A 25,237-nucleotide genomic window follows, 5' to 3' on the forward strand; every position below is an offset into this window, starting at 1 on the left:
AAAGGCACTGAATATGTTTCACCATACTTAATGGATCCTTCAATGAAACACAGGATATGTTTTTGTTGGAACTGGGTCAGTTCATTTTACCTAAATGTCTACCAAGAGCTAGTGAGTTCCTTGGAGTTTCATGTCTCTTTTTTATTTTCTCTCTTGTAGATAAAGAATTCATCTACAGAGAGCAGAAAGGAAATGTGATACTGCGGAATGTTGAAACAAATACTTCTACGGTGTTAATAGAAGGCAAAAAAATCGTAAGTACTCCCTTTAATGACCAGGATAATTTCAGTTTTCCCGCCTTCGAGTCAATAAAGCAGAAAATGACTTTAGGTTTCAACTTTCAGTATAGCCAAGCAGAAGCAATAAATTTATAAGACCACAGACTGAGCAGCTGAAGGTAATGTGAAACTGAGCCCACACTAATTTAATAAGCTGAAAGCATGCTTTCTCTGAGTGCCCAGAAAGTTCCTCTGCAGGTGTTGGAAACAAGTGTTGCATATCACATATAATTGAAAGGCGAGTCCTAAGGCTTCGCACATTTACAGAACAATTGGGGGTAATGCAGAGAATACTTCAGGATGGCTTGCTCGATCTCATTTTTTAAAAAACGCGTCCTCGCATGCACAGGGCGTATTAACTTAGGGACTGACAGTACTTACTCTATAATGACATGAAGTGATGTTTATGCCTTGGAACAAGGACGGAGTCGATATGAATGCCAGTACTTCATCATTGGGAATACCTGTTTTCCCAAAGATAATGGCATTAAGATTTGGAGCCCTTGTACAGCTAATGGTATTTATTGAAGAATTGACTGAAGTTATGTACCAGAAATCAATTTAAAGAGCATCAACTCTTTTTTTTTTTCACACATGTTCACGCTCATTTTTAGAAGGAATCAATCTTCAGCTTTAGGGAATCTATCCTTTTCTTGTACGGTATGCTGAAAGGAAGTCACGGGAAGAAACTAAGGCAAGTCTGTTAAACGAGAGACTTGAAACAGACCAAGAATTTGCAGTCAGAATGGTCATAACAAGCATCTGGTGTGAATGAGAAACACAAGGAATCCTGGAATTCTGGGATCTGGGGATTAGAGCCCACAGTGGCAGGTGGGGGTAGGGGGCGAGGGGCAGGGGAAGAGCTGCCTGGATTTACAGCTAAGGATCCTGAGCCCAGTAAGGGAATGAGCTTGAGGACCCTGGGTGAGGACTCAGGCTGGTCCCTGGAGCCTCCCTCCCAGACAAGAAAGGATGAGAGGACCACTCCATCTTTGTGCTGCCCCACCCCGCCACCCACACAAATGCTGCCCCACCTTCTCCAGAACACAAAGCTTGCCTTCTCAACACTTTTCATTTCTTTTCTTTTGTTCTTTAAAAGTAAGCATTTTAGTGGTGTTTAGAATGAAATGGATCCCGCCCTTTACAGAGTCTTTTTGCGGAGGTGAGGGAGGCCTGGAATAGCTGTATGACGGTATAATTCCCAAAACGACAGGTTTATTGAATTCAATAGTATTCTGGCAAAGTAGGACCTGACCCAGAAAGAATGAATGTGCCTGCATTTCTTTGTGTTAAAAAACCATCTGTGATAGAATGAGTGCCCTTAGAAAAGCTGATTCAACTCACTTAAAAATACAGGAGCTGCAGAAATGGTTTTCTAATAATAATCGAGAGGAGAAAGGAATGGGACTGTTGCTGAGGGTAAGTACGTGTTAGTGTCAGGATAGTGGCGGTACTTCCAGTGAGGACATCAGTTTGCTGACAGCGGGTGCTGTCCATACAGCTACGGAAGACTAGGAAGGGCCTTCTCTTTCTCAGATCAATGCCTTGTGACAGACCGTGCATTGTAACCGAAGTTGTTTTAGTCAAGTAATAAAGCAACTTTGGAAAACACCTTAGGTAGAGAAAAAGGGGAAGACCTTTCCTTGAACATCAGAAGGCGTATCCTGTATAATTAAATTTCTTCTTAACATGTCATTTATCCACTCACATCAGAAACATCTGTTGAGTGCCAAAGGTGTACATACATTCTGATTAATACTGTTCATGATCAAGCCAGTTTATTCCTGGCTCAAAGCTGCATGTAAAGACTCCTATAAACAGACCTCAGATAAGTTCAGTTCAGTTCAGTCGCTCAGTTGTGTCTGACTCTTTGTGACCCCATGGACTTCAGCACGCCAGGCCTTCCTGTCCATCACCAACTCCCAGAGCTTACTCAATCTATGTTCATTGAGTCGGTGATGCCATCCAACCATCTCATCCTCTGTCATCCACTTCTCCTCGCACCTTCAATCTTTCCCAGCATCAGGGTATTTTCAAATGAGCCAGTTCTTCCCATCAGGTGGCCAAAGTATTAGAGTTTCAGCTTCAGCATCAGTCCTTCCAATGAATATTCAGGACTGATTTCCTTTAGGATGGACTGGTTGGATCTCCTCGCAGTCCAAGGGACTCTCAAGAGTCTTCTCCAACACAACAGTTCAAAAGCATCACTTCTTTGGTGCTCAACTTTCTTTATAGTCCAACTCTCACATCCGTACACGACCACTGGAAAAACCACAGCTTTCACTAGACGGACCTTAAGAGGAAAAGTCATTGGCAGCCTGCATCCTCATTTAGAACACAGAAGCTTAAACTTCTTATTCTTCAGCGCCTCCATCTGCAAGTTAAAGCCGATGGAACGATCCAGCCTTGAGATGGCTGTCTGCCCTGTGTGTTTTCATGAGCAAACGTGAAGAAAGGGGAGCACAGTCCTCTGAGGGTTGGGGCCAAGGGACCGTCTGCTCCCGGGAGGGTGCGTGGGCTGCAGAGAGCAGGAACACAGGGCAGTGACTCCTCTGATCTGCCCTCTTCCCTCTGCAATGATGGCTCACCAAGCAGTCTCTCCTTATTCGAAACTCGGAAGCTTGAGGCTGTTTCAGTGGTAAAGGTAAGCTGAGAGAGAGAACTGTGCTGCCTGGGAGGCTACCTGTAATCTTTGGGTTTATCTTAAAACAACCCAGAACCAGTGGAGAAATGAACGTGAAGCAGTGAATGCCTGGGTCAGTTCAGACTATCAACCTGCAGTCTGACCCCTAACCTCATCCTCCTTCCCCAGCCTCACAGGCACGGTCACATAGGGTGGGTACCCCAGCCCGCTGGCCTTAAGCATCGTCCTGGCTCCGTGGCTTCTGTGACGGGCTCTTTCCCGGGATGGATCAATGGACGGGGATGAGACTGAATGCAACTCACACTAGCCAGTCCAGCAGAAGGGCTTTCCAGATCGTTGATGGTGATGCAGGCGAGAGCTTGCGCTGTGCTGGGCTCACCTGGAGGGGTCTCACTTGCCCCCCAGACAACTTCCTTTAACAAAAAGGAGGTCGTTTGTCCCTTCTCACTCCTTCAAATAGTAGAAATCAGATCATGAAATACTTCAGAACTCCACAAATAGTTTAAGCTGTGAGCTCAAGGAGACATTTAGCATTCTGTGGTAATTCCATCCTGGTTTGCACTGTTACTTGCATTCTTTGGGGTTTTTTATGTTATTTTCTGATCGGTATTTTCAGATCCTTATTATTTGGTAGTGTGTCATATTTGATGTGACATGATAATTGACTTTAGGAAGGATTTACCAAAATATCTTGGCCAGGGGACTTCCCTGGTGGTTAAGACTTTGCCTTCCAATGCAGGGAGTGCAGGTTTGATCCCTGGTTGGGAAGCTGAGATCCCACATGCCTTGCAACCCTCCCCCCAACCAAATAAACAACCAGAAAGCAGAAACAATGTAACAAATTAAGTAGAAACTTAAAAATTTAGTACACATCTGAAAAAATCTTTAAAAAAAATCTTGGTTCACTTTCCAATTTTTTGAATACTTTTGAAGCATTCCTTTTAGATTTCTATGGGAAATGAAGTCACAAGCACATTGTCTGGGAGCCGGGGACCTGTGCTGCTCAGCTGCAGAGCTCATCAGAGGCAGGTTCTGCCTGGTTGAGTTTTGTCTCTTCCACGGTGCTTGGCACTGTGACCTGCACACAGTAGGTGCTCCATAACTGTGTATTGTGTGAATGAACATAAAAGGTGACAAAACAGGAGTAAGCCGTCGGTCTCCCGGAGCATCAGTGCGGTAAGGATGGGGGTGGTTCCTGACCCAGCTCCTCCCCATGCTGGCGTTGCTGTCTGCTCAGGAGCCGGAGGCCTTCAGGCAGCTGTCCAAGCTCTGTGCATCCTCTCCCACCTCCCAGGAGCATTTTCTGGACCACATGAGAAGACAGACGTGGCAGACTGAGATGTGAGCGTCAGTCAACATGGCTCAGGATTGTGGGAGAGCCTCAGCAGATCAAGGATCTGGCAGGATGAGCCAGTGGCAGCTCTAAATAGAGATACCCAGGGTGACTAGGTCAGTAGTGGTGGATGGAGAATTAGCATCCTTGGCTTCCAGCCTCTTCCCTGTAGGAGCTGGGTCTAGGCTGTGTCCCAAAATGAGGCAAGTGCATTCCCTCCAATTTCTAAAAATAGAGTCTAAGCCAGCTTTCACGTGGATTCTGTGCACGCAGCCCTCATTGTACTGAGTTTTGCAGATACTGTGTTTTTTTTCCACAAATTGAGGGTTTGTAGGCACCTACGTCAACCAGGTCTTCCGGTGACATTTTTCCAACAGCATTTGCCCACCATGTGTCTCTGTCACGTTTTGGCAGTTCTCACCGTACCTCAGATTTTTCACTGTTTGTTATGGGGAACTGTGATCTGTGATTTTTGATGTTGCTATTGTAATTCTTTGCAGGGCACCCTGGGGAGCACCCGTATAAGAAAGCAAATTTAATTGAAAATGTTGTGTGTGTTCTGACTGCTCCCCACTCCCAGCCATTCCCCTGACCTTCTCTTCTCAGTCTCTCTGTTCCCTGAGACTCAACAGTATTGAAATTGGGCCAGTTAATGGCCCTACAAGGTCCTCTAAGTATTCAAGTGAAAGGAAGAGTCACATGCCAGGCCTCTCACTTTAAATCAAAAGTCAGAAGTGGTGAAGCGTAGTGAGGGAGGCTCCTCAAAAGCCACAACAGGCCAAAAGCTAAGCCTCTGGCCATTTACCCACGTTGTGAACGCAAAGGAAGAGTTCTTGAAGGAGGTGAAAAGTGCTCCTCCAGCGACCACACGAATGATAAGAAAGCAAAATAACCTCATTGCTGTCATGGAGAAGGTTTTAATGTTCTGGACAGAAGATTTGAACAGCCACCGCATTGCCTTAAGCCAAAGTCTAATCTAGGCACGGCCCTAACTAAAGTTCTCTGAAGCCTGAGACAGGTGAGGAAGCTGCAGGAGAAAAGTCTGAAGCTGGCAGAGGCTGGTTCGTGAAGTCTGCGCGAGGAAACCATCTCCCTAGCATCCAGTGCAGGGTGAAGCCAGCAAGTGCTGATGTAGGAGCTGGGTCATCCAGAAGACCTAGGTAAGATGATCAGTGAAGGTGGCTACAGTAAGCCACACAGTTTCAGTTTATTGGGTTGGCCAGAATCCCAGCAGATGGACCAGGTGAACTTTTTGGCCAGCCCGATAGGTGGAACAGTCTTCTGTCGGAAGAAGACAGCATCAAAGACCATAGATAGAGACAAGTCAATACCTGGCCTCAAAGCTTCAAGGGACAGGCTGACTCTGGCATTGAGGGTTAATGCAACTGATGACTTTCACTTGAAGCCAGTGCTCAGTTACTGTTCCAGAAGTCCTAGGGCCCTTAAGAATTAGGCTAAATCCACTCTGCCCTGTGCTCTATAAATAGAACAACAAAGCCTGGATGATGGCTCATCCGTTTACCACATGGTCTACTGAATATTTTAAACCCACTATTGAGACCTACTGCTCAGAAAAGAAGATGCCTTTCAAAATATTACTGCTCATTGACAAAGCACCTGGTCCCCAGAAGCTCCGATGGAGATGTACAAAAGATTAACATTCTCATGCCTGCAAACACAACCATTCTGTAGCTCATGGATCAAAGAGTAATTTTGATTTTTAAGCCCATTAAGAAATGTTTCCTTAGACTATAGCTGCCATAGGTAGTGATTCCTCTGATGATCTGGGCAAAGCCAATTGAAAACCTTTTGGAAGGGACTCACCATTCTAGATGTTAAGAACATTCATGGGAAGAGGCCAAAGCACCAGTGTTAACAGGAGATTGGGAGAAGTCGAGTCTAACCCTCATGGATAACTCTGAGGGGTTCAAGACTTCAGTGGAGGAAGTAACAGCAGGTGCGGAAACAGCGGGAAAACTAGAATTAAAAGTGGAGCCTGAGGATGCACCTGAATGGCTCCAATCTCATGATATATTTGAGTGGATAAGGAGTTGCTCTTATGGATGAGCAAAGCGAGTGGTTTCTTGAGATGAAGTCTACTCCTATGAAGATGCTGTGAAGATGGTTGACATAACAACAGAGAATTTAGTGTGTTCCTCCAACTTTCCGATGAAGCAGCAGCAGTAGGTTTGAGAGCACCGACTCCAGTTTTGAAAGACGTTCTACTGCGGGAAAAGCACTTTCAAACAGCATTGCATGCTACAGAGAAATTGTTCCTGAAGGGAGCAGTCAATCAGTGTGCAAACTTCATTGCTGTGTTATTTCAAGAAATTGCCACAGTCATCCCACTGATTCTCTTTCTCCAGTGCAAGTGCATTTAAAATGGGCTTAATAACATAAATTTCACAGGGGCTGAAATTCTTACAGAAACTCACCACCATCTCTCCAATTCTTCTAAAACATCATAGTGCAAAAATGCTCCACAGGAAGCAGAGAGCCTCTGCTTGAGATTTCAGTATCTAAAGCGGAAGTAGTCTTTGCAGATTGTGTTATTCAAACCCTCCCTTTCTTCCGTGAGGAAACCAAGAGGGTCCACAGACAGCTGTGACTTGACCTCCACTTCATGAGCTGTGGGTCCAGCAGGCTGGTTCAGCACAGGCCTCCGTGTTACCTGCGGCACTCATCCTTTTACGCTGTCTGCACTTACAGTAGCGTCGGTCAGCCAAGAGCGGTGCAGTGGATACAGGCATTCATCGCATTACTTACATTGTTCCAGGTGTTGGGAAGCAACTTAGCGATGCATCCAAGGTTAACAAAAATATTTTCGTCTTCTGACTCATTCCAGGGAATTTGTCATAAGTAAATTTTCTAAAACGTTTCTTGAAATAGTGAAAAGACGTGACGCTTGAGAAATGAGATCAGTAAGCAAGTAAAACTAGGCTTCCCTCGTAGCACAGTTGGTAAGTAAGGGTAAATTAAAGGGGCTTCCCTGGGTGGTCCAGCGGTTGAGATTCCACCTTGCGATGCTGGGGACGTGGGTTCCATCCCTGGCTGGGGAGCTAAGATCCCACATACCTCGGAGAAACTAAGCCGGCAAGCAGCAACTGCCGGACCCACACGCCATGGCTAGAGAGGCCTCATGCCGTGGCTAAGACCCCGCTGAGACCCAAGGCAGCCTAACTGACTAATTAATTAAACATGATGTTGCCGTTAAAATAATAGTTATGAAGGCTACAGAGTATTAAATAATGCAAAAATGTTTGTGATGTTTTACTAAATAAACACAGAAGAATGCACTTCAGTTAACACCTGTCAGCATCGTCTGTGTACCCTGAGAAGGCTGGGAAGTCAACACCGAGTTCTGACAGTAGCTCGTCTCACTGGGTGGTGAAATTGTGTACATTATTTTGTGGTGTGATGATTTCCATAATTGCTGTTTCAATGCCATTTACTCAGTAATTTTAATCAGATTTTTAAAAATTCATCCTCACATTCCAAAGACATTAGATTTCTTCCATTGATGAATATGGAAGAGCTATAGATGGTTCCTGGAAACACTTGGAAGAGAAAAACAAGCAAATAGAAATATATATATATATCCTGTTGTTACGCTTATGTTAGACTTTCTCAACTTTTTATGTCTTTACTTGTTTAATTACTGATCTACTCGTTTTAATTACTTATTTAAATTGCTGGATTAGCATTTAAATGAAAAGCCTTTTTGTTTCTTCAATTTCTTCCTCTTTGATTTTATATCATCATGAGACAGTAGAATTTGAATTTTTATCTCACTCTCTAAAAATGAATGAATTCTAACTCCCCACAGGGAGGGACATAATTACAAGTGTTCTTAGAGCCGTTCCAGACTCCAGGAGAGAAATGGCCAAGGAAATCCAGAAGGTTCTTCCTTGCACTGATGCCACCAGACCCCCAGCTAGGCTGCGTCTGTGGTGGGGCCGGCCGTGCCCGGCAAGCATTTCTGCCCCAAGCTGACTAAACTGGGCCCCAAGTCAGGGCCGTGATGGAGGAACAGCCTTGTTTTGTCCATAATTCAGACGGTCAGTACTGGCACTGACGTGCCCAGGGAAAGGTTTTGTTTGGCCCACGGAGCAGCTTCGTACAAACTCAGTGTCCACATTTCTGGCTTTGCTCTAAAAATGGGAAGATCTGGCAGCAGCAAGACATACTATTCTCATAGATAACAGATCTGGCTGGTGGGGCCAGGGCAGCTGGCCCGTCCCCAGAGTGACCACAAGCCCTGGCTTCTGACCAGACCGGCCTCAGGGTGTCAAAACTTTTAGTCTACAGACAAAAGGGCGGCCTGAAAAGTCAGCATGTTTTGCAAGAATGCTGTAGATGGCTGTGGTCCACAACGCCTCTGTGTATTCTGTATTTCTTCCCGTGTCTGCGTGGTTCAGCACATCCACTCTGTCTTTCTGTGTTTTTCCTTTTTCCTTTGGGGTCTCAGATGACCCCATCCTTTGTATTCCTGATCGTTGCTTTTACTGTTTCTCCCTCTCTTCCCTTCCGTTGTCCGCCTCTCATGTGACAAGATAGAACAAGAGACAAAAGTGTTTTTTACTTATTTTCATTCTCATTTTCATTCTGTTTTTAACTTTTTAGATTGTACATGATTGTATATATTTAACTTTATAAATTGTATCATTTAACTTTTTAAACTATTTTCCAATGTTTATTTTCTTTGTTTCTATTTAAAATTTTTTATTGAAATGTAGTTGATTTACAATGTTGTCAGTTTCTGCTGTACCTCAAAGCAATTCAGTTATATACATACATACATACATGTATACATACACATATACATGTGTGTACACATACATGTATGCATACATATACAAACATACATGCATGCATACGTATACACACACACACACACATACATATATACATATATATATGCTTCCCTGGTGGCTCAGATGGTAAAGAATCTGCCTGCAATGCAGGAGACCCAGATTCAATCTCTAGGTCAGGAAGACCCCCTAGACAAAGGAATGACAACCCCCTCCCTTGCCTGGGAAATCCTATGAACAGAGGAGCCTAATGGGCTACAGTCCGTGGGGGTCACAAAGTCAGACACAGCTGAGCAACCAACACTTTCACTCTCATATGTACACACATGCCTCTGTCTCTGTGTGTGCTCAGTCGTGTCCAGCTCTGCGGCCCCATGGAATGTGTGTGTGTGTGTATATGTATGTGTATATATATATGTATATATATATCCCAAACTCCCAATCCTTCCCTCTCCTGCTTTTAATTTTAAGGTAGGTGAGTAGAATATGTTATGTCAATACTTGTGTTTTTAAAAGACCTGAAAAGACATCCGGCCGCAGCCCCGTCTTTCTGCCCAGACCCGTTCCTCTGCAGGGGAGGCTAGGCTGATGCCGCTCTGCGCTCACCGCTGCACGGCATCATTTGACCTTGAGGAGGAGTCTTCTCTGAGCGAGACCCTGGGCTGCACGAGGGGGTGGCTGGCAGGATACCGGATTCATAAAAAACAGTGTCTGCTTCTGGGACGCTTTCAGCCCAGGTATAAAAGAAGTCAACATCTGGATGAAATGTGCTCCAAGTTGAGGTCCCACGTGGGACGGGAATAAGGAAGGAAGAAGGAAATGGTGTTGGCCCTGACAATAGATGAGGTCTTGAAGAGGGAGCGTTCGGCCACCCCTGGAAGGCGACTGTGGTCTGCAAACTAGTGGGAAGTGGAATCCTCACAGCGTGAATAGATGGAGTCAGAGGGTTCTGGCAGACCGTGACAAGAAGTCGTGACCTAGTGAGCTTGTCCAGGAGGGGCCTGGGAGGCTGTGGCTTAAAAGTCCTGGAAAAGAGCAAGTCGCATGTTGTGGGTCCTCTTTACTCTGTCGGAGATTGGAATGGATGGGATTTTCAAGGACAAGTGTGTGTTTTAGGAAAGTAAGTCTAGACTCCAGTATGAGAGGATATTTGGAGAAGAGAAAGATTCTAGGTCAAGAGTCCCCAGGGGCTGCTTCAGGTCCAGATGAAGAGAGATGACGCCCTGAATGGAGGGAGAACAGCAGAAATGGGATGGGATGGCTTTACGTCATGTTGTGGAGGGAGAACTGGGAAGACTTGGAGACGCTGTGTGTGCAGGCAGCTGAGAGCTGAAGCAGAGGTCTGGGTAGTCCAGGGGATACGAGCCTTGTTGGTGGAAGAGTGGGCCATCTCAGGGAAGTCAGAGATCTCGGTCAGGAGACGTCAGGCCAGGTGGGCGGACGGCCAGGGAAACTTTGAGGAAGAGGATGTGCGAGGTTTACACAGGATAAATCAACTGATGATTGATGTCTGAGTGCTCGCAGTGTGACAAGAAGTAAAACACGGTATATTATCTTATTTAACTGAAATCCTTAGGAATCTTGTGAGTGGGAACATTTACTATTTATTTTATCGATAAGGCTGAAGTTTATGAAGGTTAAAATAATTTTTTCTGAGTAACATAGCTGTTAACTGGGACTCCCGAGAGCTGAACTCAGCTTTGCCTAATTCCAAACAAAGTTATTTTTAAATTGCATAAGGGATACAGCCGCAGCGTTTGCACCCACAAATCCGGGGGGATCCAGGGGGACAGAGGCCATCACCTCGAGACTGAGAAGGGTGCCCAGCTTCAGATGCATTTTCATACCTGTGGTCCCCCGTGGCATGTCACAGGATTGCTCCTGGAGGCCACCTCGTATTGACTAAAATAAAGATTACAGATGCAAAATGGTGCATCAGCTTAGCGTAATGCAAAATTCAATGATGCATCAAAGTGCACAGAATGGTCCGTTTTCAAGGTTAGAGGGAAGTCGGCTTGGGAAGCCACCGGGAGACTTTTCTTGGCTGTCGAGCGTCATCGTCCCCGCAGCCTGTTCTGCAGCTTCTGCGGGTTTTCTCCCTCACAGGCAGTGCCGGGAGCAGCACCGGGGCTGTCTGATCCCGCTTAAAATGATTTCTTAGGGAAGGAGGGGCCCAGGTATGGGCCGTACTGCTTGGTCCGGGAGCCCCCTTCTTCCTCACTGACTAGGGAGGGCGCGATCACAGTCTTCCATGTGTTGTTTCGTCGCGCTTCTGTGGGCTCCACAGGGTCCTCCGTCTGTGTGTTCAGCCCCTCAGTCATGTCTGACAGAGTCCTCTTGGAGCTCGTTGAACCTGGTCACTGTCTGGCATTTGTTTCACCATTACTAATCTATTTCACTTGTGTGTTCTTTTTTTCCTTTTATGAGGAGATTGTTTTCACAAAAGAGCCTGCGGATATATTGATGCTTTCTGCTCTTCCTTTCCCTTCTATTACTCGGTAATTTGGAGCAGCCTACATTTTATTTCTTTCTCTCCTGCATGGCCCCCTCTCCTTCTGTGCACTCACAATCACACATGTGTGTATCTAGTCCAAGAAAACAGGGCAGAACCGTTCAGATGAGCATCTCACCAGAAGCATGCCCCCCTCTCTCTCAAAATCTATGCAGACCAGTATTGTTGAAAGTTAGAATAGTGTTATTAAAACATTGTATCATTGACAACTAAATAGTCCCAAATAATGCAAAGTGTGAAGGGTTAATAGGGTAGCAGAGATGTGCCTGCAAACGGGTCTCTCTGCTCGGGCTGAGCATCCTTGCAAGCGATGCGTTCTGCCAAAGAGTCTGGACACAGCCTTGAGTTTAATGGTCCCTTGCAAACGAGGGAGCATTCCCTTCTTGAGATAAGAGGGCGATGAGGGCTTTGGGCAGACTCTGCAGTAGACAGGGATTTCACTCCCCTTTGCTATACGATAACATGTATGTACCTGCGCTGTGCTGAAAAGGCTTATTCATGCAGTCTGGAATTCTGCCTAGGGGGCTTTTATAATAAACGGCAATTAGTTTTTTGCCCAGTTCTGTTCCTCCGGCCGGAGTATGCGTCTGTCTTTTGTGTGTGTCTTGTTTTATGTTATTTCACTCGTAATCTCCAACAAAGTATAAACTATATACTGATCTCACTAGTGAGCATAAACGCAAAAATTATAAGTAAAATATCGGCAAGTAGAGTTCAGTCATGTATGAGAATAATAGTGTTCTCTGAACAGTAAGGTGTGATCATTTCAACAGCATTCGGGTTCAGGAAATCAATCAACAAAATTCACTGCAACCGCACATTAACAGGAAAATACTTGTAACTATGTCACAAGATGCTGAAAGGGCATCTGATAAAATTTATCAACCACTCCTGACAAAAATTCCAGGTAAGATAACAGTACAAACTGCTTTAATAGCATAAAGACTATTTATCATGGACCAATGAGCAAAGAAAATCATTCTAAATGGCAAACAATAAAACCATTTCAATTATAGTCAGGAAGGAATACTCAACATCACCATTAATATTTAATATGTTCTTAAATGGTGGGAAATGCAGTATATAAGCAAGCTGCATGCTGAGTACAGGAATATATATATCTCTTTTCTGATCATATAATTCTACTTTAGAAAACCTAAAAGGCAAAAAAAAAAAAAAAAAAAGAAAACCTAAAAGGCATTAGTTTTTTAAAAACTACTGTAATTAGTAAGAAAACTTATTAATATAGCTTTAGTATATAAATATAATAAATCAAAACCTTCTCTATTCCTTAACATGAATATCTAGAAATAGAAATGGAGAAAATATTCCATTCACATCACACAAACTGTACAAAGACCTGGGATAAATCTAAGAAAAGTACTGGGAGTTAGAATAAAGCCAACTATACAATCTTATTGAAAATTTGAAAAAAATAAAAGGATACAATATAATCTTAAAAGTATTAAAAAGCAGAGACATTACTCTGCTGACAAACATCTGTAGTCAAAGCTGTGGTTTTTCCAGTAGTCATGTGTGGACTGAGATTTGGACCATAAAGAAGGCTGAATGCCAAAGTATTGATGCTTTTGAACTGTGGTATCGAAGAAGACTCTTGGAAGTCCATTGGGTTGCAAGGAGATCAAACCAGTCCATCCTAAAGGAAATCAACTCTGAATTTTCATCGGAAGGCCTGATGCTGAAACTGAAGCTACAATACTTTGGTCACCTGATCCGAAAAGCTGACTCATTAGAAAAGATCAGGATGCTGGGAAAGATTGAAGGCAGGAGGAGAAGGGGTAGACAGAGGATGAGATGGTTGATCTCAGCTTTCATATGCTTTCCGTGGACATGAGTTTCAGTAAGCTCCAGGAGATGGTGAAGGACAGGGAAGCCTGGCGTGCTGCAATCCATGGGGTTGCAAAGAGTCAGACACGACTGAGCAACTGAACAATAACAACAACAATGTAATCTTAGGTGAGAATACAGTATTTAAAATGTTAATTCTCTTTAAATTGATATAAAATTTTAACAGAATCCTAATTAGAACTTTGAAACAATTAATGCTGAGCATTTGATAAAATATTTTCGTCAACATACATAGTATAGTCAAAGTTACGGTTTTTCCAGTAGTCATGTATGGATATGAGAGTTGGACCGTAAAGAAAGCTGAGTGCCAAAAAATTGATGCTTTTGAACTGTGGCATTGGCGAAGACTCTTAGAAAGTCCCTTGGACTGCAAGAAGATCAAACCAGTCAATCCTAAGGGAGATCAGTACTGGGTGTTCATTGGAAGGACTGATGTTGAAGCTGAAACTCCAATACTTTGGCCACTTGATGCAAAGAACTGACTCATTAAGACCCTGATGCTGGGAAAGATTGAGGGCAGGAGGAGAAGGGGACAACAGAGGATGAGATGGTTGGAGAGTCTAACACAACTGAGTGACTGAACTGACTAAAATCTTGCATACTATTCTACTGTGCGGATTTATCTTCACTCACTCAGTCCTCACCAAGGGTATTTAAAGCAGATTCCTATTATTCATGGCAGCTACGTTTCAGAAAGTCTCCACAAACACTGTTCCTAGGGGATAAACAAGACTCCCGAGAGTCTTGGTCACAGTACCGATCACTAATTCAGGTGAAACCAACTGCCTTAGAGTCATTTCCTTCCTTTATTGTTGCATGAGAAAACGGAGATGAGAATTGTTCAGGGTGACGTGATTTTAGACCACCTGACCTGCCTGTTGAGAAATCTGTATGCGGGTCAGGAAGCAACAGTCAGAACTGGACATGGAACAACAGACTGGTTCGAAATAGGCATAGGAGTACGTCAAGGCTGTATATTGTCACCCTGCTTATTTAACTTATATGCAGAGTACATCATGAGAAACAGTGATGTGGATGAAGCACAAGATGGAATCAAGATAGCCGGGAGAAATGTCAATAACCTCAGATATGCAGATGACACCACGCTTATGGCAGAAAGTGAAGAAGAACTAAAGAGCCTCCTGAGGAAAGTGAAAGAGGAGAGTGAAAAGTTGGCTTAAAACTCAACATTCACAAAACTAAGATCATGGCATCCAGTCCCATCGCTTCATGGCAAATAGATGGGGGAACAGTGTCAGACTTTATTTTGGGGGGCTCCAAAATCACTGCAGATGGTGATTGCAGCCATGAAATTAAAAGACACTTACTCCTTGGAAGGAAAGTTACGACCAACCTAGACAGCATATTAAAAAGCAGAGACATTACTTTGTCAACAAACATCCATCTAGGCAAGGGTATGTTTTTTCTAGTAGTCATATATGGATGTGAGAATTGGATTATAAAGAAAGCTGAGCGCCAAAGAATTGATGTTTTTGAACTGTTGGAGAAGACACTTACAAGTCCCTTGGACTGCAAGGAGATCCAACCAGTCCCTCCTAAAGGAGATCAGTCCTGGGTGTTCATTGGAAGGACTGATGCTGAAGCTGAAACTCCAATATTTTGGCCACCTGATGCGAAGAGCTAACTCTTTTGAAAAGACCCTGATGTTAGTAAACATTCAAAGAAGGAGGAGAAGGGGACAGCAGAGGATGAGATGGCTGGATGGCATCACCGACTCGATGGACATGGGTTTGAGTAAGCTCTGGGAGTTGGTGATGGGCAGGGAGGCCTGGCGTGCTGCAGTTCATGGGGTCGCAAAGAGTCGGACACAACTGAGTGACTGAACTGAACTGAAACATCTAATGTTTACATGTGGTCATAGGATCATTTATAGAGTGACGCATGTCAAGCTGACAATATCGGGCTCTCTTACTGGGTGTGAGGGTCTGTGTGAGTGCTTCAGAGAAGACAGACAAGTTGAAGGGAAACACAGCATTTTTGATTATTTCATTTATGGAAAATCACCTGTGTGCTATGAAGAAATTTGAAAGAAAACATGATACTGAGTCCTCTATCCACTGACCTGTGAATTAGAGTCCACGGAGGTGCAAAGGCAGGTTGCCAAATCAGGTGTGGAATGCGATTCTATTTTAGGAACAAATCTGCTGAATGTAAGCTTCTAAGTGTAACAGTGAGCAAAGGAATGCATGCTTAAAGATGTGTGTCAGTTGCACAGTCGTGTCCGGCTCTTTGTGACCCCATGGACTGCAGCCCGCCAGGCTCCTCCTCCATGGGATTCTCCAGGCAAGGATACTGGAGTGGGTTGCCATTCCCTTTTCCAGGGGAGCCTCCCAACCTGAGTCCCTTGCATTTTAGGCGTAAACCGTCTGAGCTTCTAGGGAAGCCCATGCTTAAAGATACAGAGAGGTTGGGAATCTTGTGGGAAAAGAATTGTTTTTATGCTTATTTACATCAGCTTGTTTCAATAGATACAATATGTTTTGTTGAAACTTGAAAAACAACAAATGAGGTGTAAAAGAACATTATGTAACTGAACATTATTCCATTAGCCAAAAAAAGGACAGAGCCATATTTAACAGACTTTAGCAAATTTGCTGCAAAGGAATTTTATTAATAAATTTTGAAGATGGCACCATCAGGCACAGTCTCAGTGCAAGATTTTGAGTTATGTTATATGTAATGTTTTAAAATTCTTTGTTGTTTTTTTTTTCTTTTAGGAATCATTAAGAGCCATCAGATATGAAATATCTCCAGATAGAGAATACGCTCTTTTTTCATATAACGTGGAACCAGTGAGTACTCGTCTTTCCTATTTATAGAAATGTGTTTCTTTATTCTAATACCATATTAAGTATTTTCCCTTGAATCTCTATTCTTACTGATCTTTGAATCCTGTAATAGTTAATGGATTCTGAGATAGTCTCCTTTTATGCCACACTGCCACCTAGGAGAGAGGAAAGGTATGAAAATCTTTTTAACAGAGGGGAAAAAAACCAACAAAACACTCCTTTAAAGGCCTATTTCATAGGATTTCATTGGTAACAAAAAGTTGTCCTTTTATAGATTAATTTACCCTTTTGTAAATTATTTTTCTTGCCATTTTCTCAATCATGCCATACATTTTATCCTAAGAACAGAAAATGACTTTCAGGTTCTCCCTAAATTAAAATCAAGTGTTAATTATCTCCTGGCCTCACAGTGTTCTAGAGAAGACTTGAACTGTCACTTTCTTTATATAAACCCTTGTTTTTAGCACTTCCTGAATGAATCTCCCACAAAATGTCACCAGAATTCTTTATAAAATCTCATCCTGGTCTTTGGTAGCACTCTAAAACTGGGTCTCTCTCCTTTTTACTGCACTGATACATTGGGATTCATTTTGGCTTTTTAAATTGAGCGAGAGGGCGCAATGTATTTAAGTGAAACAGATGTTTGGCTTGCAAGAGATTAGCAGCTTTAGAAATATGCATCAGTGGAACTTTTTTCTCTGGCAAATAAAATATGGAATTCCACTGCTTTCTAGTTCTTTTGAGAATATTCTAATTGGAGTTTCGTGAAGCTTCTGTGAGATGTAATGATACTTGCATCATCATTCATGTCTGAGTAGCTCCTTGGTGAGTCTGAGAGAATCTCCCCCCGGCATGAGCTGGGCAAGCTTGTTGAGTTACACACCAGTGAGGAAGCTGGGGTTTGCATGGAGAAGCAACTCCGATTCTAGACACTTTAGAATTTCTTTTCAAAGTAACTTCACAGCTGGATTATTATTTCTTGACAACTGGATTTCAGTCTCAATTAAAACTTCAATTGGGGATTTGTTCCTCCAAAAGGAGATCTTTTTAAATTCTCCATCCTCAGTTTTCCGTGTACTAGTTTTGAAAATGTCCACTATGTAAAAGTTTTCATTTTCTCCGTCTGAATCCTTTGGAACAATTAGTCATCTTCAGCTATTTGATTAGGGAGGTCAGTGAACTTGACATACTAGCTTTGGGACTCCACGCATCTGACACCGAACCCTGCATACCTCTGAGCGTGACGGTCACAGCTGATAGTATTCCAGCCCCTCTCACCACCCTTGGAAGCTGCCAAAAACGTAACCTCCACCCTTGAATAAGAGAAGAATCCCAGCAGATCTTTGAAGGACTTTTGTAGGAATAGGGAAATGAACGCTGAGTTGCTCCGAGGAGACAAAACCAACACCCAAGAGAGAAAAGCCTTGAAAGACAGGTTTCAGGTCATCTTCCTGGACAGTCTTTTCATAATAGGAGGAGCTCAATAATGGGATGAGTTGCCGTGTTTGGTAATGAGCATCCTGCTCCTTGAAAGCAAAGTTTGTATTTGTTCTTCAGAATCTTTTAGAGGAGCTTCTCCTACCTGCTCACTTGGAGTGCCTGGGACCCTGTGGTTCTGTCCATCATGGAGCTCTCCACCATCCCCCTCCTTCCTCCCAGTGCTCCTCGGGGACAGTGCCTGCGGATCACATTGCAGCTGATGCCATTTGGGGAGAGGATATTTTGCTAAACCCGAGTCTCTATCATGTAGAACACAGGCTGTAAATAGACACCTTGAGCTAATGCTTTCTCCCTGCACGGCATCCGTTGGCCTTTGGAGTAGACGTGTGTTCAGTTTGATTTCTCAATTGAGGGAAAATGTAAAAAAAAGAAAAAAAAATTGTACTGATGTAGCTATATTTTCAACTGTAAAAATGATCAAATATCAAAAATGTGTGCTATATTTTTAAAAATCTATAGAACTGGGTATTTTTAACCTGAATCAAAGAAGTAACCCTTGATGGTTTCTGAGAGCTGAGCCGTTACTGAGCATGTGACTGTCCAAGCAACCTGCCTGAACTGTGTATTTCTTCCTCTCGGTCATTCAGACTGGTTGCAGCGTTGCGTCAGTTCCCAGTTGTTTGACGTCAGCTGGTTTCGTTTGCCCGTTTTTAATGTTGTCAGCTGTTCATAGAGCAGGAGGCCCTTTGTCCTGTCCGCCCCCTTGAGATGTGGCCCAGAACCATGTGTGTATTTTTGGTGCTGAACAGATATGTCTGTGCCATTATCTTCTCTCTGAACTGCTTAGCTCTGGAGCGAGATTCAAACTGACTTTGTTTAAATCCTTGAAATTCTACAAAATACACAAAAAGGAAAAAAAAATTATGTCATGAAAGAAAGAGACCCCTATTTGTGAAACATTTTAGTAACATTCCACATTTATTCTGGAAATGGGGGCATCTTGCTAATTAGCATATCTTTTTTACTACTAAACTCTTTTAATATTATTAAACTTATAGCTTAACTAACAGCCTTGAACATCCACAAATTAGCTAATGTTAACTGTGTCAACCATACGCTTTTTAAATGGTCTCAAAATTACCCTTTTAAAAAAATATAAAGTTAGCAATTAGATTTGAGAAATAAACCCAAGCACAGTTTTCCAATTTTTCCAGGCCTTAGATGCCTATAGATCCATAAATGTCTCTAGAATTGAAAAGTAATAAACAATATTATGTTTTTATTAATGTGTGCCAGTCCTGCAGTTTGCAGAATATGTTTCTTTACACCCTCTCAGTTCAGTTCAGTTCAGTCTCTCAGTCGTGTCCGACTCCCTGCAGCCCCATGAACAACAGCACGCCAGGCCTCCCTGTCTATCACCAACTCCCGGAGTTCCCCCAAACTCATGTCCGTCGAGTCGGTGATGCCATCCAGCCATCTCATCCTCTGTCGTCCCCTTCTCCTCCTGCCCTCAATCCCTCCCAGCATCAGACTCTTTTCCAATGAGTCAGCTGTTCGCATGAGGTGGCCAAAGTATTGGAGTTTCAGCTTCAACATCAGTCCCTCCAAGGGAGGGACTGGTCTCCCTTAGGATAGACTGGTTCGATCTCCTTGCAGTCCAAGGGACTCTCAAGAGTCTTCTCCAACACCACAGTTCAAAAGCATCAATTCTTTGGCGCTCAGCTTTCTTTACAGTCCAACTCTCACATCCATACATGACCCCTGGAAAAACCATAGCTCTGACTAGACGGACCTTTGTTTACACCCTCTCACTTCTGCTCAAAAGACCACTCCTGCCCACAAAGAGCCAGTATTTCTGTTATTTTCTGTTTCACTTGTAGAACTTCATAACATTTCTCAGTGTATTGCTTCTAAAGGGTTCTCTTGAAACTAAGCTAGACATTGGGGGATAGTAATTTTTTATTTTAATTAGAAAGCTATTTTAACTATAGTAACTAAACTATACTTAGAGGGGTAAATTTCCGTAAAGTTATCTAATTAGAGCAACCATGTTCCCTCATATTGAAGTATATTTGGCAAATGTGAGAAGTTTCTAAAACTCTTAGGGGAGGAGGGGAAAAATTTTAAACCTTGATATCTTAGATCATTTAAAAATATTAATACATTTTGTGACTTTCAAAGAGGAAAGAGAATTTTTATCTGGAAAATATTCTTTCTTAGCAATTATTTTCTGAAAGAGCCAGTGAATATTTGTGGAAGTTCTGGCTGCAGTGTTTAAAGGAGATGCTGGGCTGTGCTGACTCACTCAGTCGTGTCTGTCTCTGTGTGACCCCACGGACTGTAACCCTCCAGGCTCCCCTGTCCATGGGATTCTCCAGGCAAGAATACTGGAGCGGGTTGCCATGCCCTCCTCCAGGGGATCTTCCCCACCCCCAGGGACTGAACCCCACTTCTCTTATGCATAGGACGCATCTGCGGAAGGGATATAATGAGCTCCTTCCTTCCTTATGTGGCTTCCCACTCAGATGGGCCAAGAGGTGGGATGATAGCCTCCATAGAGGGCTGTGTTTGGGCAGGAAAATGAGTTTTCATCGGTCCTCTGCAAGCAACTTTCTGATGACCTCAGGTGGCCCAGACCTCTGTGGTTCTCCTGCCGGAGAAGTGGAGATGCTGTCCTGTCCATTACTGACTTAGGGATGTTGTGAAACCAGCATGGAGGATCACTTAGCTGTCTGGGTTACTGAGTAGTTTAAGTTCATGATATAAGAAGATGCCTAATCCAGATCTCGAACATCGTGGGTTCTATCTATATAACTTCCTGCTATGATTTTTTGTTTTTATTATGATACTTTCAAGATTGGTGGTATAAAGATACTACATAAATCCAGGCAAGTGCAGTATTGCTACGATTCTGTTAGGCACCCAAGTGAAAGCTTACTCTTTTTTTTTTTAAGTACTAACTACTTCTGGAATCTCAAATTTAGCAATAAAATTAGAATACAGCAGGAAATTATTGGGCCATTAAATGCGGATATATGTCTCTTGCTGTACTGGTATACATCTTAAAGAGCTTTTTAAAGTTTTGTGCTAGAAAAGGAGAGTGTACAAAGAACTACTGTGATGTTCTTTCTGTCTTCTAAGGATTGTGTATTAGCAGTTAAAGATGATGCCACTTAGTTGGAGAAGTTACTCAAATCCTTTGTTATTCTAAATACAGATGGTGGTTTGTGGAGGTAGCATGCTTCCATCCAGACCCTGGTGTCATCACTGTCACGTTTTTTAAAAATTTATTTTATTAAACTAGAGTTGATTTATAATGTTGTGTTAATTTCTGCTGCACAGTGAAGTCTTTAGGTGAGATATATATATGTGTGTTAGGTGAGATATATATTTATATTTAAGTGAGATATATAAATATGATATATATTATATGTGTGTGTGTGTGTGATATATATAGGAAATGGCAACCCACTCCAGTATTCTGGCCTGGAAAATCCCATGGAGAGAGGAACCTGGCAGGCTGCAGTCCATAGGGTTGCAAGAGTTGGACATGACTGAGTGAATAAGCACACACATATGTGTGTGTATGTGTGTATGTGTATGTATACACATGTGTGTATGTGTATACACGCATATGTGTGTATATGTGTATATGTATACACATGTGTGTGTTTGTGTATTCTTTCTCCTGTTCTTCTCCATTATGGTTTATCACAGGTTACTGAGAAGCACACACACGTGTGTGTGTGTATGTGTATATGTATACACATGTGTGTATGTGTATACACGTGTGTGTATACACGTGTGTGTATATACACGTGTGTGTATACACGTGTGTGTGCATATACATGCATGTGTATATGTGTATATGTGTACACATGTGTATATATGTATACACGCATATGTGTGTATATGTGTATATGTATACATGCATATGCGTGTATGTGTATATGTATGCACATGTGTGTATACGTATACACGTGTGTATATGTGTATGCACATATGTGTGTATACACGTGTGTATACACGTGTGTGTATATGTATACACGTGTGTATGTACACACGTGTATACACGTGTGTATGTGTATGCACGTGTGTATATGTGTGTTCACATGTGTGTATGTGTGTATATGTGTACACGCATATGTGTGTATATGTGTATATGTATACACGTGTGTGTACGTGTGTATGTACGTGTGTGTGCGTGTGTGTGTGTGTCTTCTTTCTCCTATCCTTCTCTATTATGGTTTATCACAGGTTATGAGCACAGTTCCTGTATGCATTAGGGCCCTGTTTGCGCATCCCGTCTATCACAGTCTACCCCTGCTGAGCCCACACCCCCACTGCCCCCCGCCCGCCTCTCGCCTGCTCTGCCCAGCTCTGCGTCCCCCAGCGTCCCCGGCCAGCCCTGCCTGTGCTCCGTGGCGCAGAGGGTCTGGAGGCCCATGTGTGTCTTGATCAGCCTCGGGCGCCTTTGCTTCCTACAGAGGCAGAACGTGGCAGTCTCCTTGCCCTTTTTAGCTGTCTAGCACTTAAAGATTTGAGCCAAGTCACAGACCGACTCTCTGCTCCTCTCAAAGGCGGATGAGGGCAGATGCTGGCGACACAGGAGTGTGTGGTCCCTTGGCTTCCAGCATCTCCCCTCTCAGTGGTGGGGAGAGGGGCGCTCAGCCCCAAGGTTCTTGATTCCCATCCCCTCTGCCGACAGGCATCCTGCTCAGACCTGAGATAAGGTGGTTTCATGCTGAGCTTCCTGCAGGAATTTGAAGCCATCTTCAGACCTAATAAATTGCTACCCTTTTCCTGCCCTTATGGTAAGTTTATGCAGCCCATTTTGCCATCTAAGGGACCATGACCTTTATAATTCATGTGAAATCTGAAAAACAGCCAAACATGTGTAGGTCTGGTTGAACCTGTCTGGTTTAAGGTGAACCTCAACAGAATTCTGGAATCTCTAGTACCTATGTCTATGAGAGTTAATTTTTTAAATTTATTTTTACTTGAAGGATAATTGCTTTACAATATTTCTTTGGCTTCTGCCATATCAAAAAGTCTACAAACAATAAATGCTGGAGAGGGTGTCGAGAAAAAGGAACCCTCTTACACTGTTGGTGGGAATGCAAACTAGTACAGCCACTATGGAGAACAATGTGGAGATTCCTTAAAAATCTGGAAATAGAACTGCCATACGACCCAGCTATCCCACTGCTGGGCATACACACCGAGGAAACCAGAATTGAAAGAGACACGGGAACCCCAGTGTTCATCGCAGCACTGTTTACAATAGCCAGGACATGGAAGCAACCTAGATGTCCATCAGCAGACGAATGGATAAGAAAGCTGAGGTACATATACACAATGGAGTATTACTCAGCCATTAAATAGAATATATTTGAATCCATTCTAATGAGGTGGATGAAACTGGAGCCTATTATACAGAGTGAAGTAAGCCAGAAAGAAAAACACCAATAACAGTATACTAACGCATATATATGGAATTTACAAAGATGGTAACGATAACCCTGTATGTGAGACAGCAAAAGAGACGCAGATGTAAAGAACAGTCTTTTGGACTCTGTGGGAGAGGGAGAGGCTGGGATGATTTGAGAGACTAGCATAGAGACATACATATTACCATCTGTGAAATAGATCACCAGTCCAAGTTTGATGCATGAAACAGGGCACTCAAAGCTGGTGCGCTGAGATGACCCAGAGGGATGGGATGGGGAGGGAGGTGGGAGGGGGCTTCGGGATGGGGCACACATGTGCCCCCGTGGCTGATTCGTGTTGATGTATGGTAGAAACCACTACAATACTGTAGAGTAATTAGCCTCCAATTAAAATTAATTGAAAACAAATAACTTGAGACTTTATAATCACAAGGGATTGGCTATAAAGTATTGAAATCAAACTTATGGACTGACTTAACAACTCTGCTACAGCTCAATTGGTGTAATTCTGAGTGTATGAGCTCCCATTTGCAACCACTGTAGGTACTGTGGTGTGCTTCTGGTATCGACCATTAGAAGAACTGATGAAATCTTTGCCCCGTAGTGACTAAGGGAAAGGAATTCTTAACTCTTCAGCTGTTGAACTAGATCTTTCTGCATTGTCTGCAAGCCTTTTCTGGGCCTTCCTCAGGGAACCAGCTGATCCCAGTGGTTCTTGCCAGATGAGCCCCTTACACGTTTCCGTGCGTCAGGGCTGAAGTCAGCATTGCAGGGAGCTATCTAGTCTCCGTCTGCAGCTGTCCACAGGTCCAACTGTGAGGAGCAAGGCTGCGGTCACTGGCATTTCTGCAGCCGTAAGGATGGTCCTAGTGGGACTCATTGCCTCCAGTGTGGACGCTGTCCCAGGACCCCTGAAAGGGCACCAATCCCCCACCAACAGTTCTCAGGACCCCCTTTGTTCTGTGATTAAACCTGGGGTCTCAGTTCCGACCACCTTCCCTCCAGCAGCAGAATTTACAAGGGAAACTGCTCCCCTTGATTTGTTAGTATCCTGGTGTGTTGCTCTTTAAGTGTTGAAGGCCGGGTTGTCTGGGGCTCTTCCTCTGCTGGGTCATTGGAAACCGCCCCATGACTTTTGCACTGTGTGCCGTCACACAGCTCGTGAAGCACCGTGTGTGGTTGTATGGGGCCGTGGCTGTCCAGCTGCTGGTCAGAGTTTTCGGGAGCCTCTGCTCCAGGCTGAGCCGACGTCTTGGGTCCGCTCCCTGTCTCTGAAGGGAGTAGATCCTTCCTGTGCCAGAAGTTTAGTCGTGGTTGGTGAGTTTTGTTTGTTTCTGAAGTTGAATGACTTTTGTTTGTTTCTGAAGTGGAAGCTGCTTAGCGTTTCGGGGGATTGTGGTGGTGGTGTTGTCTTGACACAAAGCTGGTTCGAAATGCACGCACAGACTTTCGGGCCTTTTGTTCTTTTTTGTCTGTCTTTCTATTCCAGTTTCAGAGCTAGACTTAAAAGCTCAGAATTGGACATGGGAAAATGTGGACCTCACAATGGTCCTTTTCTCCACAAAATGCAAACATTGTTGAGGTGATTGTGTGTGTGTGAGAGAGAGCGAGCGAGCAATGATGCTCCAGAGGGGAGAAAGGGGGTTGAACCGACCTGCGGCACTCTATGGGGCCAAAAGTACTGATTAATGTTTTGGAGAACAGCTTCTGTAGGTGCGCGAAATACTTATTTGCAGCATGGAGTGTTACAAAAAGAGGCTTTCTGGGCATATCTGTAGGCAGCAGGAAAGTCTAATGAGGCCACGCGTGCAGCTCTGGGCGTGCAGCTTGAGTGACTGTAACAAGTGACAGCCTGTGGGCGGTGACCTGTGGCGTCCTCTCTGACCTGCGGCGTGCCCTCTGACCCGTGGTGTCCCAGACCAACCCTTTGACCTGGCATGCCTCAATTAAGAACAGGCATTAATTGCTCTCTGTGCTTCTTCTCTGGCTCTTCTCCAGCCAGATAACCTGCAGATGCGTACGCAAGATCACGTAGGTCTCTCCCTGGCACTCGCCTTAGACTGATGGCCTGCTCCCCTGCAGGGAGGCCC

General features: G+C 43.7%; 1 protein-coding gene across 2 annotated transcripts in view; it reads left to right on the plus strand.

Annotated features, from left to right (window-relative positions):
* The window catches only part of DPP6 (dipeptidyl peptidase like 6), an 814,558-nt gene that overhangs the window by 521,998 nt on the left and 267,323 nt on the right, over positions 1 to 25,237 (plus strand). For both annotated transcript variants that reach the window (XM_069587190.1, XM_069587191.1), the window contains exons 4-5: positions 160 to 254; positions 16,186 to 16,260. In XM_069587190.1, coding sequence (XP_069443291.1) covers positions 160 to 254; positions 16,186 to 16,260 — 170 coding nt within the window. The remainder of the gene's footprint in view (positions 1 to 159; positions 255 to 16,185; positions 16,261 to 25,237) is intronic.

Source organism: Ovis canadensis, chromosome 4 (genome assembly GCF_042477335.2).
Source record: "Ovis canadensis isolate MfBH-ARS-UI-01 breed Bighorn chromosome 4, ARS-UI_OviCan_v2, whole genome shotgun sequence".
NCBI classification, from domain to species: Eukaryota; Metazoa; Chordata; class Mammalia; order Artiodactyla; family Bovidae; genus Ovis; species Ovis canadensis.